This window comes from Drosophila elegans, unplaced genomic scaffold (assembly GCF_018152505.1).
Source record: "Drosophila elegans isolate 14027-0461.03 unplaced genomic scaffold, ASM1815250v1 contig_814, whole genome shotgun sequence".
NCBI lineage: Eukaryota > Metazoa > Arthropoda > Insecta > Diptera > Drosophilidae > Drosophila > Drosophila elegans.
In genome coordinates this window covers 21486623-21507278 of record NW_024546167.1, presented here as the reverse complement: position 1 = coordinate 21507278, position 20656 = coordinate 21486623, and the positions used below count along the sequence as shown (strand labels likewise).

Genomic DNA, 20656 nt, shown 5'->3' with positions numbered 1-20656 from the left:
GATGAGATGATGATTAGAGAGTTACTAAGTTCGTTAAATTCCAATTGTGGCTATATCATCCAAAATAGAGTATGGTACACAGCAAAACGCAGGGTACACTCAGAGAAATCGAAGGCTGTACAGAGAGTTCCCACCGTTCCCCCGCCTACCCGGCTTGCCCCGCCCCCTTGCCGCCTTCCTGACTTCAGTCAACAAGTTATGACCATGGCAAGAAGACCCGACCCCCGACCCGTCAAGAACGTGCTCTCTCCGTTCTCGACAACCAAGGGCGTAGCCAGAAAAGTCCAGGGGGACAGTCGGCCCCTTAAAAATTAAAGTTATATTTTTTGACAAACAAAATAAACTTCTTAATAAAATAGGGCTCGGCCTGCAGTAGCGTTGTATAGTTTTTATCAGTTTTTTTATGATTTTAAATTTAAAAACAATTTTTTTTGTTAAAACCTGGCTACGCCCTTAAATACGCTGCCCCCCTTTTCGCCGCCCATTCAAGTCAAGGGGCGTGTGTATGCCGCATATTTGAAGCAATGAAGAAGGGGAAAGGGGGGAAGATGAGGAGTAGGAGTAGAAACAGCTAAAGCAGAAGAAGGAAGAGGGAGCCGCAAAAGAAAAAGGAAAACAAAATATGCTGAGGAATGCGCCCAAGTGACGATATCGTAGCAGCAGAGGACGCCGGCAGAGGCAGTGTCTTCCAGACCCTCTGAGCTCCCCTTTCCATCCATTTGGGTTCTGTCCAGGGAGTTTATATTTAAGATAGCCTCATCGATAGCCATACAAAAGCGATGGGTTGATTTGAATTCCGCAAGCTTTCAATGGTTTTATAATCCGCCATAATTGTTTATGATTAAAGTCTGAAAGTCGGCTAAAGAAAGACAATTAACGCTTGGAAACAAACGTTTTGTTCGATGCATAGTTTGATATCGTATTTCGTAATTAATTTATTTGAATTATTTTTAAAAAGCATATTTTTAAAATCAAACGTTATTTTTTATGCCAGAAATATGTAAATATTTCCCTATTACTAACAGCTTAAATTTTGTACATGCTTACAACTATTTTTTTTTAAACCTTAAGTAATCCCGCTTTAAAAATATTTGTTAAATTGCTATGTTATAAATCTATGATCTCCTACCCGCATCTGAACCTAGAAACTTTATAGGGTACAAGTTAAGCCCTTGATTAGCTCCTTGATTTTCCTTCCAAAGGGTTCCACATTCCAGTGGCTGTGGCCACTTCAATCCCATTCTACCCCTCCCCCTGCGACAGTGATAACCATTGGAATTCCGCTCACACACTCGCAAACAGATCAGATACACACATTACATAGATACACATACATGCAAGTGCTCTCTCTTCTGCTCTCTTGTCGTCAATTCTCTCCGAAAAAATCTATATAACCAACCTCCAATCTTCCAGCGTTCCAGTCGTTGGAGTCCGCTCGTTGAGTCCGTGTCAGTGGAAAGTCAGCAAAGAAATATCACTAAACGTCGACGGTAACCGAATTGATCGCCGGGATAGAAAAGCATGTGGTTTTCACTAAGAAACATGAAAATAGTTTAATCAATTTACACGAACCTTTCGGAAAACTTAATCTGCAGATTGCCCACATACACACACTCGCTTGCTCAGATACGGATACACACACACACACACACATAGATAACGTGGCTCAAAAGTAAAGTTCGCTTTTCACTGAAACAGAAAAAAAGTGATTTTTGTTGGTGTGTGCAGTGCAACTAGTGCTGTTTTTGGGGAAACGCGCCTTTAAGCCACGAAAATAACTCCGACTTGCTGAAATCAACTCAAAAAAAACCAACTCCAAAAAGTTGGCGCTGGTCAAAAAAAAAAAAAAAACAACCAGCTACAACAACAACTGGTCACTGGAAATTACAACAAATAAAGCAGGGAGCAGAAACAACAACCCAGCAAACGGCATTCTTTCGCGCAACAACAACGACTCCGAAGAGAGCAAACACACTCACAGATACTGCTCTCCCGCGCGCGTGTTTGTGTGATGGTGTGAGTGAATTTTGATTAAAAAAATTGTGCGCTCTCCCTCTCCCACATTCAGCCCCACAAGCCCCAGCCCCTCAGCCCCCTTCCCTTCCAGCGACTCTGGAATGCGGACCGTTCGCTGTTGACTGCGCAGTCGCAGCGCACGTCGTGGAAGAGGTCAGAAAACAACAACAGCAACAACAACGCAAACGAAACGAAAATTTTACTGTTAGTCATTTATCGATAGCCAAATCGATAGATTTAATTCAAAAGTGCATATATAGTGGGCTAAAAATTAACAAAACTTCAACTTGAAAACTCAATTTTTGTGGATTACGCGAAACATCAGCAGAATCAACAAAAACAACAATGCCGACATTTGCAGCGGCTTAAGGTAAGAAAGAGAAAGACATATGTATGTAGAGAGCAGTATACACGTTATGGGGCCCATTTCCCCGGAATTTTAATGACTCCCCGAAAACGGAATCATAAAGCGAACGACAAACAAAACAAATGCCAGCGAATTTCTTATCTGCCAACCATAAAATCGCCAACGTCCAACGATTGTTTAACTTTTCGTTGTTGTCACCAGTTTTAAAACTTTGTTCCCTCTTTTTTTTGCGATCCGCTAAAGTGTAAAAAATCCAGCGTATTGTGCAATTAACCCGTTTCGGCTTATGGGATTTCAAATGCCAGACAAATTCTTCAAATTATGGAGGGTATAGGGAAATTGAGAATTAGTTTTTCATTATCAAATATCTGGGATTCTTCCTTAACACTTGGTACATATAGAAAATATAGTTATTTATACAGTTCTCTAGGTTTGAAGCAATTCTAAATTTTCAATTCTTCTCCCAGAATTTGTTTTACGACCCAAAAACCAATTTCAATTTTCTAATTAGTTTAATGTCAATCTGGGGATATTTCTTCATACTTGGTATATAAATTTGTACTTCCTATAAGGTGATAGTTTTATAGCAATTCTATACTTTCAATTATTTGTCTAGAATTGTATTCCCTCGAACCAAAACCAATTTATATTTTCAAGTGGACTAGATAGGTGTGTTCCAGTGAATAAAGTGCTTTGATTATCGAGCAGTGGGGCTTAAACTGTTGTCTGAAAGCGATCGAGAACGGAACAATTAAGTGAAAATTAAAGCCACCGTTGGGGGATGGGGCTCTGTTGTTTGTCCCGGGCTTGGGTTTTCAGTCGGCCATCGGGATCCGGGGAACAATAACTGAAATCGGAACCCCTGCGGCAATCGTGGCAAGCAGAATCAGACAACTCGAATGTAAATCAGCTGCGAAAGATAAACAAATGGCGGAAAACACACGCTTTAGGTATCAGGCGATGAGCTTTAAGCGGTTAAAACGTTTAACGCTAATCGTTAAACGATTCTGCCAGCAGGCAATTATACTTATGGGTAACTGAATCTCCGGACAGACGTATCTGTATCGCGCCATGTACACATGTATCTTTCGAATCGATGTTGTAGTCTTGTGGTTTTTTTTTGTGTTGTATTCGATTGAGCACTGACATCTACATCTACATCAACATAGCCATCCCCATCTCTGTACACATCACACTTGACCTCAGGCCCTGGGCTTTCGCATTGAAACTGACAACGGCAACAGCAATAATAATAAATACTTAAAATAATAATTTCGTAAGCCGAAATTCCTGCACGCAGTCAATATGCGTATGTACACAGCCACAAGTGCGGTTGACTGTTGCTTCGAACAATTCAAGCAATTAAAATGTACAACAAATTAAACAAATTTTGAATGACAATCGGAGTCGAGGCTGAAATAGAGATATAGCGTCCCAGCGCACTTGGCGTGGCTTTGCCCGATCATTCAGTTTGGGATAGACTTATGAATGACCTTTAAGGGTACTCAAGTTCGAGGAACCATGCTGACTTGAACTCCGACTATTTCCAGTCGTTAAAAACTTAACTTCTCTTTTTATTTGCAGTTTAAACAAACATGTTGTTTTCAAAGAAGCTAACGAACTGTTTCAGGTATATATTTTAAACAAATTGGAATTCGCTGTTTAATACATTAGAAGCTGTTGTCTTTAGAATCTATTCGGGAACTTTGTGATTGAAGTTATAAAACTCTCGCATCTGTTTAACCAAGATACCCTTTGGCATTACTCATTTTTCTAAGGTATTACCGCAGGCATAGTTTCGCACGCCTTTGATTTGGCATGCGGCGCACGTTGCGGCTTCTTTTTTTCGTTTTTTTTCCGTCTTGCTGTTTGCTGCTCTCATTGCGGAGGCCATCGCCTCCTCCACCGTTACCATCTCCGCCCAGTTGGGCATTTAGGCGGGGTGTGGTGCAAAGTGGTGCGGTGTGCTGCCGAGTGGTCCGATGTGGTGGTGCCAAGACAACCAAAGCCAAGCTTCGTCGCTTGACGACGTGTGCGCTGGTTTCATTTGGCCCACTCCGCCCTGCTGGTTGCAAAGCCAAACCATTTTCATTATTATCATCGGCTGGGACATTTCGCGCATTTCAAAGACACCAAATTGTTTGGCCATAACTGGCACAACAAGTGGAGTCTCGGAATTCGGCAGTTGCCGCTGTTTGGTTTCGTTTCTCTGTCGCTTCTTCGCCTCGTTTCTGTTTTCTCCTCTTCGATAATTGTCGTTTGGCAAAAAGACGCGGAGTTATTCGCCTATTTGATGGCATAGATTACTCCACATACCGAAAAAATCATAACATTAGCTCCACTTGATTTCACAATTTTGTATTTTGATGAAAAATTAAATTAAAATTAATAATAATAGAAGATTTGTATACTCCTAAGAATATATAACAATGATAACATATTCATTTGACAAATTGTTGGGTAAATTTTAGATGTAGACATGTTCCTTAAATTACTATACTTTCTCTGAGAGATCGGCTGAGGCTAAACCCATTTGCGTGACGACAGCACCACACCCCTTTTACAATGACACTTGGGGACCTCGATCTCAATGACGCGCATCCGCCGCGTTGGCCAGCGTGTGAAAATGCCACCAAACTGAATCCGAACAAAACTATATCTGGCCGCCCCATTGACGCCAGTTTGCCGTTCTATCGGTAATTAAAAGGCCCAGATTTACGTAGAACCCGCTCCGGTTTAGCAGTCCATATTCCGGTCTCGCCAGGCCAGCTCATGAGAAAAATATTCCACGTCAAAAGTAACCGCTCACCGCCGATCGTCATTCATTAGTTGGCGAGCTGAGAGCGCTCGAAACACTTTCAATAGAATGCGAATCCGAATCCAGTTTGAGAGCCACTCGGTACTCATGCACTCACATCAGACTCAAAAGACCGCTGTGGGCGGCGTCTAGGGGGCCTAACCCCTCAACTAGTGTGAAAAGTTGAAGAAATTGTGGTTTCTTGAACATTTGATAGTGTTATATTTGTAAGCAGACTAGTTCTAGAATATATAGTTTGGCTTTTCACCCAGCTTGATGATCTCCAAGATCTCTCAACTTGACTCACATTCCTCGGATCTCGGATCTTTTACGATCGTTTACGATGCCATGTTTATTGAGTTGCCCAATGCGCACTCGCATTCCGTGCTGAAATCCATATGGATATTTTCTATTTCTATTTCTGATTCCGTTTTTGATTCGTTCAGCATTTCAATGGGCCTGCACATGCGGTTAAAGAGCTTATCGTAGTCTCGGCTCTATAGGTCTCACCTCGCCCCTCAATCCGCCGTTCTTTGCACCGCTCTGAGGCCTGGGGTCTGATCAATCGATCGTTCGACTTTTGCGATTGTTGGAACTCGGTTGACAAACACACGCCCCGAATGAGCTCAGTGCATTGGCATGTGCAGTTGTCAAAGCAGTTGGTTGGAGGGGTGTGCACAGGAAAAAAAGCGGGGTTTAATGCTTATGCTATTTTTAAAAGATAGGTTTAATTTAAATGTAAGCTTGATATATTTAAAAATTGCATATTATTTGTTGTTTAAATTTTAAAACGACTTACCAATTTCCCTCTTTGGAACTTCAAGGTGTATGCACCTTTGAGACACTTAAAACTTTAGCTCGAAACTTTTTGCAGTACTGGCTGTTTGAGTTGCTGTCGCAGCACAACGTGGCGTATGCGGAACGTATCAGCTTCTGTCTCCACCGACTCTCTCTGCCTTTCTTCGCTCTTCACCCCTTTTGGCATTCGCTTAGCCAGCAGAAAAGCATTCATTGCTGGCGCTTGCGCCATTTAATTGACTTTGGTCGCGGCAGAGCCCGTGGGATTTTATTGCCACTAGACGCAGTCCTCTTTCTCCACAAGCGTCTGCATTCCAAACGAATACGGAGCCACCAGCCCCTGGACAACCTCGCCCCTTGCTTAATCATAAACAAAATATTTATTGCCATTTGCTAATTGTTGATTAGCGTGTCTCTTGCGCCTGCTCAGCTCCACTTGGCTCGCTTCTTTGCTGCGATTTTTAATTACCAACCAAACTACACAGAAACAAACAAGTTTGTCATCAATTTAATATTCCCAGGACGTTACTTTAGTAATGTGTGAATAATAAAATATATATATGGATTTTACACTCTATTTCCTTTCGACATTACAGTGCCAATGCAAAAATACTCCACTCAAACACAGAATTTTTTATATTTTAAAAAAGTATAAAGTATATTTATAAAGTATATTTATAATTATTTTAAAATATTAATTATTGACATTTTTGAACATCATCAAATAAATTTGGTGAGTTCTGTTTTTAAATAATATGTAAAATCATAAAATTTGTTGTTATATTATATACATTTTTCTTCTTGTGTATTTACCGAACCTCCTACTGTAAGCTTTGATAATTAGCGTCGCCACGGCTTTCTTCGCTTCCCGCTCTCATTAAACAACGGAATGCGGATAATTTGCTATGATTGAAATTTTTAAATGCTTTTAATTTGTTTGCATTTGAAATTAAAAACGCTTTTGGCTCTGGCCTCTTTCTGTTGACTAATCCTCAAAGAAATCATGGTTTCGGTTTTGCTTTTCCGCATTGGCGATTCCATATTGACCGGCATTGTGAGCTTCGAAGTAGTCTTCAGCGGATTTATCGCCTCACTGACATCATGTACCCGTTGATCAAGCAATTAGCCATTACTTCCGGAAAAATGCACCTGTATCGCTCGTTTCCTTTGTCATTCCCATCCATTTAATGCAATTTTCTAACTAGCTTCCTTTTATTGTTATAAGAATTGACAGGATTTTTTCGTTAAAGACAATTCATTGCTTCCTTTTATTGTGTAACTACACATTAAATTGGATAATACAATTTTTTTAACTGTCAATTAATAGCTAGGTTGCATTATTTAATGATAAGGCACTTAATAACATTAAATTTGAATTGATATGATATTTAATTGAGTAACCGTCTTATCGTTCCATTTATAAGTCTTTACAATTTTCTTTATCTTACAAAATTCAATTAAAAAACAATTTAAAATATTAATCTGAAGTTTGACAAGTAATTTTTTTAGCAATTGAATGGTGAAACATTTTTCGAAACCCTCACCCAACATTTCATTTGGAGTGATAGCTTAATCCAGTTCCTCTTGAGAGCTCAACAGTGTAGTTTTTGTTTTTCTCCGATAAATTCCTCGGTAATAACTCAATCGAAGCACATTAGAGACCTGGAAATCCAATTCTCGTTTCGTAATCGTCGGTGATCTGGCATAAAGTGCTGTCGGAGCCAGTTCTCCAGACCACCTTAGCCGGGTCCAAGGTGGGCATGGAAATCGGCTTTAATATAATTGCTTTTCAAAAGCCTTTTTCGAGAGGCCTTCAGGAGGAGGGGAGGGGGGGTTACGTTTGTTCCCAGATATTCTTTGGTTTCTAATTTATGTCAAATGCGCGCTTTGATTGATGATCGTTTTTCGGTAGGGAGGTGGTGGTGGTGGAGGCATGCGTTCCTTTGCTCGAACCGATCATATATTTATAAGTCAGGGCGGTTCTGCCAGCCTCTGTCTCTTTCTGCCTGTCCTGTCTTAGTGGCATGCAGATGCCACTGTCCCTCTCTATCGGCTCTGGAGTCCGACTCTCGACTTGTCTCTGAATAAATTTATTGGACGTTGATATTTATTAGACACAGAAAATGCGCCAATATTGAAATTTATGCGTCTCCGCCGGGTTGGTAGAAACTGTAGTCGTCGCCGCTGCTGCCGGCACTCTATACAAAAATGTTGATTTGATTCGATTTGATTTTAATTTATGCATAAAATACTTTTCTTTCATCACGAGGCCAGTTTCGGACCCTCTCTATCTCTCTCTCTCTCTCTCTGCTCAGGCTTTTGGAACTTTCTTTAACTGAATTTTAATAATTTTATGCGGAACGCATCGAGAGGGGGAGGGAGTTTGGTTGCCACGCACGCACCGCCTCACGTCCCCAGTCACCAAGTATTCATTATTCACTATTCACTGTTCACTATTCAAGTCCAAGTCGAAGTCCCCTGCCCGCTAATCAAGTTTGTCGCCTAAGTCTTTCGTTATTGATTGGTGAAATTGTTCGGCAGTCGGCGAGCCCAAAAGAGGCGGGCGCCATCGCCATCGACATCGCCATCTTCCGCCTTTCGTCTCCAACTCCGTCTGGGGCGGCTCCAGCGGCATCAATTTGCCTGAAAGAATGGTGCCTAACCAAGTCGATCGAGCGGCAGCTTTATGTGAGTTTGATGAGCCAGAAATGCGGATAGAAATGATGCTGCGATCTATCTGCGGAATTCGAAGAGATTTCATCTACAAACGCCAAATTCAAAGCCATCAAAGCACAGAATTTGCCGAAAGCTATTTAAACACAGAAATAAAATTGATAACAAATTATACTCGTTTTGTTTAAATTGCATATCAATGTGGCCTTTAATATGTTCGAATAGAAAAAGAAAGCGAAAGCAATATAGAATTATTAATTATAAAAGTTATACCTATTTGTTGACATGTGAATATTAAATAAAATATTTTTGATATTCTTTTTTATTGGTTAAACATTGTTTAGTTTTGTATAATTTAGTGTTTGTTTACTAAACTAAATGTTAATCATTTTTCATGTTATAAGATACCTAGATATTAATCTATTATCTTTTCTCTTTTATCCAAATAGCAACGTATTTCGAACGCGCGCGCTGTATACGGAAAATGATGCAGCATGCGAGCATTTTGCACCGTCAGCGCGCCTTTGGAAGTATGCGCGTCCTCAGCCGAGCAACTATCACCAGGCTCGCGATTCCTGGCCCTGAGGTGAGTGTTCAATGCGGAAATGTGGAAACAGTTACCCGAAAATCTGGTTGTTTACATTTTTTTTGTGTAATTTGCAGACTTCTGGGGCAACAGCAGCCGAAAACATTGTACTTCCTAGTCGATGCCAAGAGTCGGGTTCGCGAGGTCTACACGCAGACATGTCTGCACTTTGCCACGCAAGGGATGCTGGACACCGAACTCTTCGGTCTGGCTGTGCTCATAGGTGAGTCCGAATCTCAATCTCTGGCGTTCCGTTCCAGGTTTTATTTGTATCCGATCTCTGGAGTAGCCAAATGCCAGCGATAAGGCAGAAAAATACAACTAATAAACATAAACCAGTCCGCTCTAAAAGCTGCTCATCATCATCAACAGCAGCAGCAGCAGAGGCAGCGGCAGCAGAAGATTCAGTCTCTCCATCCACCATCCACCAGCCACCATCCTCCATTCTGGCCAAAGCGATCTGCCAAAACACATAAAAATACCAACACAGCGGAGCAACACAAAAAATGGCACATAAAACGAACAAAAAGCCAGAGAACGCGTCGCCTCCATGGCGAACAAACAATTTCAGGAACACAGAAATCGGAGGGGCCCAGGAAAAGAGGGGCAGTTGCAGGGGAACAGACACAAGACGCGTGTTCAGTAATTCAGGTAGCCGTCGCGCGTTGCATTAACACAAACGAATCGAACGACAGCCAAGGAGGATGGAGTTTCGAGGATGGAGGTTGGAGGATGGAGGAGTCCAGAGATCCGGAGCCTGAACTGAAACTCGGAGAACAAGCAGACAACGTCTTTGGCATTGGCCTCAGATATATGCGTTCTCCAAAGACCCACAAGCACACACAAACAGCCAACGAGAAAGGAGCGAAGAACTCGATTTTCTTTCAATACGAAGTTCTTTTACTCTGAAAAAAAGTGAAAAGTTTAAGAGAAAAAAAACAAAAAACTAATACATATAAATAGGGAAAAATTTGTTTTAAGGATCAATGTGAATATTAAGTTTTCCATAATAATTCTGGAGGAGGATTACCTTTTTGTATCTAAAATAACTCGCTGATTATGCCAGTATACCCCTTGTTTGCTGCTACGATGTTAGAGCAATAGCCCAAGAACACAACACGTAAATTTTCGAATCTGGTTGGCATCAATTTCGTGGCAAGCGGCAGAAGAGCGTGGAAGTTGCCTCAACATCTTCAGCAAAGAATTTGGTATGCAGTTTGAAGCCGGCGGAGTCGCTGCTGGAGCTATAGATGCAGCTTTAACTGAATCTAAAGATGGGGCTGGGCATGCCAACGTCCTCGCCTCGCAGAGGATTCCTCTGGCTCAACTATGAAATTGGCAGTTTGCATTCTGCCTAAGTGTGTGTGTGTTTGAGTTTGAGTTTGTGGCCCAGGATTCTTGCCAATGTCAGTTGACAGTGTATTTGTGAGTGGCATGCGGTTATGTTGTTGTGTTTTCTTCTTGCCTGGATTCAAGTCCGTACACCGCTGTCCCCGCATTCTCTTGCCCAGCATTTCACGCCCCACTCTTTCACCAGACCCAAAAGATGTGAACACTGAAAAACATATACAAATTCTAAGTCATAGAATTATTTACCTACTAAAAAAAAAAACAAAAGTAAATTTGATTTTTAACAATAATTATAGTGACAATTTGATTTCAATACCATTTTAAATTGTTCTTCAAATCTTAAAAAGGAAATCTAAATTTAGGATTTTTAGTGATCTTAATAACCAAATCTTTTGAAACATCGCCACAAAATTTAATAGATATCAATTTGAATACCTTTGTATTATTGATTAGTCCTTATAGTCCAATTGAATATATACTTATAAAAATCGATGTAAAGTGGTACCATTGAATATACAATTTTTTTAAAGCTGATACGGTAATTTGGCTTCCTTCTTATTATTTTTGATTAATTCCTGAAGAAATGTGTAAAAAAACATACTTTTTTCTAGTGTTGTACAGTTCTCAAGCCCCTAATTTTCAGTGTACCCCCTCTCCTTTGAATGGCTAGCCTGGAATGTTTGCTCCTGCCCCGTTTCCGAGTTCGTTGCCTGAGTCTTTCGATTTTATTCGGTATGGCCCTTCAAAAAACAAAAAAAAATAAAATGAAGAGAGAGACAGAAAAAGCCAAAATGATGTCCCGTCTGCGTCCGTTGATGGAGATGGAAATGAATTTAAATTTTATGGCCGGCCAGCGTCGATAAATTTCATCTTTATGCAAATTTTCGCTGCTCCTTTGGAATGGCAGCCAAGATTCACTTTAAGTGGCACTCGGCCGATGGCAATTTGGCAACATTGTCATCCCAGTCATCCCAGTGGCCATCTACTCATACTCATCCTCATGCTCTCCGTTTGGAGTTATTTTTAGGCTGTTGCATTGCTTGGATTCCACACTGCCGCATTCCGGGGCAGGAAAGGAAGGAACCTTTTTGGTTTTGGTTTTTGGTTTCCCCTTGGCTCATCATTTCCCCGCCCCTTTTTTGCGGGGCCCGCCCCCTTTGTAGCTGTAATCTGTAGACCAGCATTTTCTTTTCCATTTAATGTTAATGGCTCATAATCATTATTATATGGCGTTGGCTGGTTCGTCTTCGTCTTCAATCTTTGGACTTGGACACTCGGCCTTGCAACGGCTGGCCTCCTCCTCCTCCTCCTACCCCTCCTCCTCATCCCCTGATCCTTTCCAGCTGCTCTGCCTCTCCTCTTTGGGCTGCGTGCATCTGATAAGATCGGAAATTAAAATTCTTTTGGTTTTATGTTTTTTTTTTGTTTGTTGGTTCGTTCGTTCTCTTTTTTCTTTTAGCCAGTTTCGATGCACACACACATTTATCTCTGAGGCTGTCCAATTTTGGTATACCCTACAAAATTCAAATTTGGTCTCTAGACTATGCGTGAACTTTAAAAATTTAAAAATTATTTTCCATTTTGAAATTACATTTTATTAATCTCATTAATATAGAACACCATTTTAATTTTTTTGTACCTTATTACATATTGTATTTTATTGTTTATTTAATTTTAAATTCACCGATTCTTGAAAATCATATTCCAGGGTATTCTTTGGTCTAGTTTTACCTGTGGCCCTTCTCCGTATTTTGTGGTTATTATGGCCACTCAAACTCGGACTGCAACCTTCTGGAAAATAAATCTGAATCTGAAGAATGCCAGGCCATGGCATTGGGCGCAGCTGTCTCCGACTCCGTCGTATTCTCTTTCTCCATCTCCATCTCCATCTTCAACTTCAGACCTCATCTCTAGACCCTCATGCCCTCCTGCCATTAGCCCTGGAATTCCAGCGCTTGATGAGCCTTTGCCTTTTTCCTGCTGCTGCTGCTGCTGCTGCTGCCTCTGCTTTTGAGGCTGTAATTTGTGGTGCATGTGTTTCAAATTGAAGTTTTATTTCGATGCCCCTCTCGAAGCCCTCCTCCACAAACCCGTGTGCGTGCGTGTTAATTGTGAGCGCTGTGGAATGCGATGGAAAATATGTTAATTATTAGGTTTTTGCCTCTGGGGGAGCGGAGCGGATGAGGTGGAATGGAACGCAGGGATTGCGTGAGGATGCGGATCCATCAGGCCGACGAGTGGCTACCTCAGACTCATCGGACTTCTCTGGCCTTCACACCTGCTCGTAGAACAGGAGGACTTCGGATTCCGATGGAGGGCCGTTGGCCAAAAAGTCCTCGCGGTCTGGAGTGCAGTGAAATTTGAATGCGAAAAGAAATTGTTTTGAGTTTCAACATTCGAGGCTAAAAACTGCTGCTAAAAACCGAACGACTTGGGTTTCAGCTGCCTCTTTTTGCAGCGCTGCTTACCTGTCTTTCTACCTGTTTTTTTTCCTCTTTCTCTTCTGCTTTTTTCGTTGCTGCGTTTTGGGCTTGGTATGCAACACTCGCTCTCGCTCTGACTTTGTTCTACACTTTGAAAAAAATAGTGGAAATTGTCTTAATCGAATCTGGTTATAATATAATGTATGAAATTTAATTTGAAGTACATGCCTAAAAAATATACAAAGTTCGTTTGAAAACCATTGTTAACAGTTGTAGTGTATATTTGTTTATTTATTTTAGCTACGAAGCCTTCGAATATGATTGATTAAAAGTTGTTTACAAATTATGATTAGGTTTTTAAGACAGGTTGTAAATTATTTTTTGCTTTCTTTTAGTTCTTTTTTTGTTATATTTTTTTGAGTGCTTCGAACTCGAATAGCTTTTCTCCCCTGGCCATCCACTTGTTGCCACTTCCACTCCAGCTTCAGCTTCAGCTCCACGTCCACAACGTCGTCATTGATAGGCACTTATTCGGCCGCTGATTATTATGATATTGTTGCTGCTGCTGCTGTTGTGGATGCTGTGCCGTGTTGCCTCCATTCCATCCATGGCCCCCCTTCAACCTGCCTGCCTGCCTGCTTTTTTTCATAATTATTATTTTTCATCTTGCTGCTCTTCATTTCGTATGCAGGAATTCCAATTTTTCGTCCGATGAAGTGTGTGTTGATTTCGTTGTTGTTATTTCCCTGCCTTCTCGAGCACCACCGACATGCCCTTGGGCCCTTCTGCTGGAATTGGAGGGAGGGGGGGAGGAAGGGGGCTATATAACCCGGCACCGATACACCGATACCGGTCTCCGATACCTCCGCTTCCAAGCATCGGACATCGGGCATCGGGCAACGGGCCTCTGACAGCCTGACATGTCGTCGTCATCATAGTCTCCATCTGCCGGAGACGGAGACTCTGACTCTTGTTGATGTCAATGGGTTGCTTGTTTATTGCCTGACAAACTGACAGAAAAGTCTGGTCCGATTTGAGCCCGATTCGGAAGAGGAAAGGAGGCTGCGGCTGCGGCTACGGCTACGGCTACTCTCGCATATCCGAAAGTTCATTTAAAATTTTGATTAGTGACCTTGAAGGCGGCGCGCCAAAAAGTTTCTTAGCCCAAGCGGAAATTGCGCAAGGAGATGGAATCCGACTTGGCAACTAAAATTGTAGTCCCCTTTTATTTTTGTCAATGGGCTTACAATTCGTTGTTTAATGTGTGTCTAATGAATGAATCGTTTGTTCTTAAGGACGAAAATGTTTAAATATTTTATAAAGACAGGCAACATAAAGAAATACTGACAAAAACCTAAAATACAGTTACCGAACTGTAGTTAATAAAGTTCAATTAAGAGTCTGAAGCTTCCTTAGTGATTCTGTTAGAAAAACGCTTATTTTTTATTTTTCTAGCAATAAAGTTTGGTTAATCTTTAGTTAAAAGCCAGTTAAGGATTCCGTTGTTGAAATAAGTGAATTAATTTCGTTTCCTTTCATTTATATCTTTCAGATGGCGAGTACATGTTCGCAGATCCCGAGAGCAAGCTCTCCAAATACGGCCCGAAAAGCTGGCGATCCTCGCACACACACGTAAGTTTATCAAATATATAATCGAGGGGATTTCTAAAGACTCATACATGTTTACTTCAGGGCCTGGATGCCAATGGACGACCGCTCCTGGAGCTACACTTCCGCGTGCAGTTCTACATCGAGAGTCCGTTCATGCTGAAAGATGAGACGTCCCGCCACAATTACTACCTACAGCTACGCCACAACATCCTGCAGCGCGATTTGCCGCGCGAGCAGGCGGAGCAGGCGCTGGTCTTCCTGGCCGGACTGGCTCTGCAGGCGGATCTGGGCGATGCTCCGCCGGGATCGGCTAATTCCAAGGAGGATTCGGGCGAGGAGGCATCGACCTCTCCGTCTGCGGGAGGCCGAGGATTGAGTGTGACCACAACGCTGCCCAAGATCAGCAAGCGTGCCAACGAGCGGATGCTGAGGCTCTCCACCTATGTGGCTTCCACCTCGAAGAGGGAATCGTCGATGCCGCCGCCGCCCACTTTGCCACCGAACGGGGTGGACTACTACCGGATAGAGGACTACCTGCCCAGCGGACTGCACACTCCCTGGGCGCGAAGTGCAATGCGCGCCTGCCACCGGGAGCACTTGGGCATGGCCACGGCCGAGGCGGAACTGCTGTACATCCAGCAGGCCTGCAGTCTCCATGAAACCATCAATGCCCACATCTACCGCATGCGGTTGGCCAAAAGCGAGCAGGGCTCGGGCAGCGCTTGGTTCGTGGTCTATGCCAAGGGCATCAAGATCCTGGGCGGAGAGTTGAGCACCAGCAACAGCACCAGTACCAGCACCAGTTCATCCTCTTCGTCGGCCGCCGAAGCCAGCACCACCTTTCTCTGGCCAAACATAACGAAGCTCTCGTTCGAACGGAAAAAGTTTGAAATAAGATCCGGGGAGAGCAGGATCATCCTGTATGCCGCCTCCGATGAGAAGAACAAACTCCTACTCACACTCTGCAAGGACACACACCAGTGGAGCATGAAGCTGGCGGCCAGGTTGAAGGAGGTGTCCAAGCGCGAGGAGGAAGAGGCTGCCGAGTCGCAGAGGCTGCATGCCAGCTACGCCTGCTCCAGAAGTCTGCTGCTGCCCTACAAGAGCAAGAACGAGCAGCGCATTTCGGTGATCTCGAGCACCAGTTCGAATACCACCTCTGGGATTGTCAGTGATCGAGTGCACTCCGAGGACGAGCTGGAGATCATGATCAATACACCACCGGCTCCCCTGGCTGCTCCGTCCACGGAAAGTCTGGCCTTGGCCCATCTGCTGGACAGACCCAGTGTGAGCAGGCAAACCTCGAGTGTGGGTCAGATGTCGCTGAAGGATCTGGAAGAACAACTGGCCGCGCTGAGTGTGAGGCCAGCGGATGCGAGTTCCAATGGGACCCCACCCATAACGAACTCCTCGGCGCAGAGAAACTCCATGGGTGCCACGGCCAATGATTCCTCGACGGCCACAGATTCACCCAGCTCGCAGCACAACATTGGCTCCCAGTGCTCCTCCACCTGCAGCACTGTGGTGGTGACCTCGCCTGGCGGTGCAGGTTCTTCCCTATCAGGCGCCCCCATTCCCGTGCACTCCACTTCCTCCAGTCTGGAGCTGGGCTTTAGTCACACCGCTCAAAACTCCGCCCTAAGCGACGCGAATCCCGAGGACTTTCTCTCCACATCGGTGAGAGAGGAAATGGAGAGCGTGTCCGGGGCATCTGGCGTGTATACCCTAGCCCACGGAGCCACGCCCACCGAAACGTCGGGAGTGTACACCATGCACAGCAGTGAGTTAACCGGACAATCCTCGGAGATGGCTGAGTCGGAGAAGAGCTCTCACTACGGAATGTTTCAGCCGCAGAAACTCGAGGACAACCATGTGCCACATTCCGATTCGGAAGATGTAAAGAAGCCAGAGGAGTTCAGGCTGCGATCCGATTCCAACGTCAGTACGGGGAGTTCCTTCAGAGGCGATGGCAGTGATCCCACGGACAACAAGCATTCCCTGCTCTCCGCCGAAGAGCTGACCGACCTGATTGTGGGCCGGGGTACCTACCCCAGCCGGAAAACGGTTTCCAGCAACCTGCACTCGGACTGTGACTACGTCACCCTGCCCATGGGCAGTCAAGGAGGCGAGGATGTGGATCATGCTGAGCAGGAGTTGCCACCAGCTCCGCCGCCGCCCTACAGTGCCAGGCACGAGAAGACGGGTCTCTGTGGCCCGCCGATCGCCAAGTGCCCAGTGCCCATGGCTGTGGTGGCTCCCAAGCCGGACACGCCACCCTGCAGTCCCCCAGTGCCACCAGCACCGTCCATTCCGGCACCACCAGCAGCGGCTCTGCGCAGAAGAGATCCGCCGCCATATGCCAGCTCCAAGCCCAGACCCACATCCCTGATATCGGTGAGCTCGTCGGCCAATCCTGCGCCCAGTGCGGCGGGCTCGATGAGCTCCCTGAAGTCCGAGGAGGTGACGGCCAGGTTCATAACCACCAGGCCACAGATCAGCATCCTGAAGGCCCACACCAGCCTGCTGCCCGACGGAGCCAAGCCCAGCTATGCGGCCCCGCATCACTGCTCCTCGGTGGCCTCCTCCAACGGGTCGGTGTGCAGCCATCAGTTGAGCCAGCAGTCGCTGCACAACTCCAACTATGCGGGCAGCTCGCAGGCCTCACTGCACCACCATCATTTGCCGGCAGCGCACCACCGACACTCCGGATCGGCTGCCATTGGGATACCCATAGTTCCTTACGGCCTGCACAAGAGCACGGCTTCGTTGCACCATCAGCAGTCGTGTGTGCTGCTGCCGGTGATCAAGCCGCGTCAGTTTCTGCCACCGCCGCCGCCCAGTTTGCCCCGGCAGCCACCACCGCCGCCGCCGCCCAGCCATCCGCATCTGGCGGGCCATCTGTACGGGAGAGAGCTGGCCCGGAAGCAGCTGGAGCTCTACCAGCAGCAGCTCTACAGCGATGTGGACTACGTCATCTATCCCATTCAGGATCCGGCGGTTAGCCAGCAAGAGTATCTGGATGCCAAGCAGGGCTCCCTGCTGGCGGCCATGGCCCAGGCGGCACCACCGCCGCCGCACCATCCGTACCTGGCCATGCAGGTGTCGCCGGCCATCTACAGGAGCACCCCCTATCTTCCGCTGGCTCTGTCGGCCCACTCGCGATATGCCTCCACCCAGAATCTGTCGGACACGTATGTCCAGCTGCCGGGAGCGGGCTACTCGCCCCTCTACTCGCCCTCGATGGCCAGCCTGTGCTCCTCCTACGAGCCACCGCCACCGCCGCCCCTCCATCCGGCGGCTCTGGCCGCAGCCGCTGCCCAATCCTCCTCCTCTTCGGCGATGTTTGCCCGATCGCGATCAGACGATAATATTCTGAACTCGCTCGATTCGATGCCCAAGGCAAAGCGGCTGCCCCCGCCACCACCACCGCCCTATGTGAACAGGCGACTGAAGAAACCACCCATGCCGGCGCCCAGTGAAAAGCCACCTCCAAGTGAGTAACCTATTATAAATATATATAAGTTGCACAATGTATTGGTTGAAAAGTAACAGGCAGAGAAAAGCGTTTCCTTGATCAGTGTCAATAGCTGGTTGATTAGGCCATGTCCGTATTTCTGTCCGTTTGTCTCTCTGTCCGTTCCTTTGAACATCGAGATCTTGGAAACTATGATAGTCAGAGAAATAAGATTTAACATGCAGATTCTACTTAAGACACTCAGCTATGTCACTCTGAGACATGGTATGGAAACACACAAACATTTTCCAAATGGAGCCAGTACTTTAGAAGTTATAAGCTTAAATGTCAGTTAATGGATATCTAAAAATTAGTGGTGCTGCAGCTTGGCAGATGACGCAACCTTAATCTCGAATGATTTCTGGGGGTAGGGTATATAATAGACTGGGTTCTCGACTACTTCTTGTTTTATGATCCACAACTTACACTGTACTTTTCTCTCCACTTTTCAGTACCGTCGAAGCCCAGTTCCAGCATGATGAGCCTGCTGCCGCCCCGCAAACCGCCCACGTTGAATCCTCACCACGCCAACCTTCCGCTAACGAAGACCTCCAGTGGCGCCCAGTGGGCAGGTGAGCGTCCGCGACCGGATTTGGGTCTTGGCCTGGGATTGAACCGGGGCAACAACAGCATATTGGCGCAGCTGCAGGCCTCGATGGCAGCCGAGTCCCAGGCCCAGGCTCAGGCCCAAGCCCTGGACATTGCTCTGCTGCGGGAGAAGAGCAAGCATTTGGATCTGCCGCTGATCTCGGCGCTCTGCAACGATCGCTCCTTGCTGAAACAGACCAAGGTGATGGTGAATCCGAAGACGGGACAGGAGATACCGATGCCGTCCTCCGGATCGCAGCCTTCGGGAGCCACCCTCAATGGGGGCTCCAATTCCTCGGGAGGCGGAACCCTGAGCAAGGCCAGAAAGGGATCAACCGTAAGCCACCGTCATCCGCAGGACAAGCTGCCACCTTTGCCTGTGCAACAGTTGGCGGAGGCCAACAACTACGTGATCGATCCCGCCGTCATGATGAAGCAACAACAGCAGCAGCACCACAAGACCAGCTAGACTCGTAATGCTAAACGGGAACGGGAACCGGAAACCGGAAACGGAAATGGACAAGACGACACTCTTCTCTCTAGTTCGATTGCTGTTCGAAGTGCCGACGTATTTGTGTGCCCATGTGTAGAGAGCTTTTCTGCGTTCGGAAATTTGCATAGAGCGAGAAGTGTCAAGGGTTTATATGTTTGATCACAGTGTTTCGAAGGGTAGAAATTCGCTGGGCACAAAGGGGAAAGATCAGGTGACAGAGCAGCAGAAACAGTAACATCTTAACAGGAACTAACATGCATTTAACTAACAAAAGCCAGATGTCAAATGAAAACACTATTTTTGGAGCTTTGGCAGAGTACTCCTAACGGTGGACAAAACCAAAGCCTATGCGCGAATTCTTAAGCAATATAAGCCTTAGAAGAATACACCTAACAGTGGACAAACAATTTATATTCGCGAATTCTTAAGCATTCCATCTTTTGAAGTTTATCTAACACTGAATTCAGATGAATAATACAGAAAACAAAGAACTTAGATCCGCTGAAACAACTTAACAAACACAGTTAATATTTTAACCACATGACGTAGGCCTAAAGTAACAGAAGCCAGTTTTGCACCAACTACAGAGACGGGACGTCAGGAACTAAACCTCAAATACGCATTCAAATAATCAGAACCCAGTCTAGTCACATAAGGGAATTGGTAACGAAGCCACAGCACAAGCCACAATGACACACCATCATCGGTAATAGAGAGAGAGTAGAACAAAATGGGAAGCAACAATACTCAAGTATAAAATACGACCACTTCTAATTAACTAAACTACATCGTAGAACTTTAGTCTTAGCTGCAAATACTTAGTTAGGCCAGAAAAGCGAATACTTAACACTAACTACTTCCGCCCAAACAACTGTGATTGATTTTTATTTAAACTTACACTAAATTTACAACTATTTTAGTCAGCAAGAACAACGCAACATAAAACTATGCAAATTTTTTAGTACGTAGCAATCGCTCCTCACACATAAAACACACATACTCACAACGAATCGGGCCAACGAACGGACCGAGTGGAAAACGTTCAAATCGGATCGGTTTTGAAACGGTTTGAATCGGTTTTGCTCGATTTGATCGCTGGACGAAAGGAACTAAAGAATTTCAAGAGTGCCTAGACTTGCCCTCCATCCCACCTTAGTAGTAAGCGCGATGATTATGATTTATTTTTATTATCCACTTTGATTGTTTATTTTTTGTTCAATTATTAACCCCTAACTATTTTTTTGGATGTGTGAGTGTGCGTGCAAAAATGATTTCAAGTTTTTGATGGATGTCACAAATATTTGCGTAGATTTTTCTCGACTAAAAGTCTATGGCTAAATTGAGGAATGTGATCTTTGAGAAAATGTAAAATTTTTGCCATATATCTTACATATACACAAATATATATATATATATATATATATATATATATATATATAA

At 44.8% G+C, this 20656-nt stretch overlaps 1 protein-coding gene across 1 annotated transcript; it reads left to right on the top strand.

The window, feature by feature from the left end:
• The first annotated feature begins 1425 nt into the window (after positions 1 to 1425).
• Positions 1426 to 20604, top strand: LOC108137847 (protein expanded). Its single transcript, XM_017259774.2, has 6 exons — positions 1426 to 2386; positions 9101 to 9237; positions 9315 to 9460; positions 14563 to 14642; positions 14703 to 18114; positions 18588 to 20604. The coding sequence occupies exons 2-6, from the start codon at positions 9146 to 9148 to the stop codon at positions 19190 to 19192; spliced, it is 4335 nt and encodes a 1444-aa protein (XP_017115263.1). The 5' UTR covers positions 1426 to 2386; positions 9101 to 9145; the 3' UTR covers positions 19193 to 20604.
• The last annotated feature ends 52 nt before the right edge of the window (positions 20605 to 20656 follow it).

Coding starts and splice junctions, on each gene's coding strand:
- LOC108137847 (XM_017259774.2), top strand. CDS start 9,146: ATGCGAGCATTTTGCACCGTCAGCGCGCCTTTGGAAGTATGCGCGTCC. Junction 9,461..14,562: donor CGGTCTGGCTGTGCTCATAG/GTGAGTCCGAAT, acceptor TATATCTTTCAG/ATGGCGAGTACATGTTCGCA. Junction 14,643..14,702: donor GGCGATCCTCGCACACACAC/GTAAGTTTATCA, acceptor TGTTTACTTCAG/GGCCTGGATGCCAATGGACG.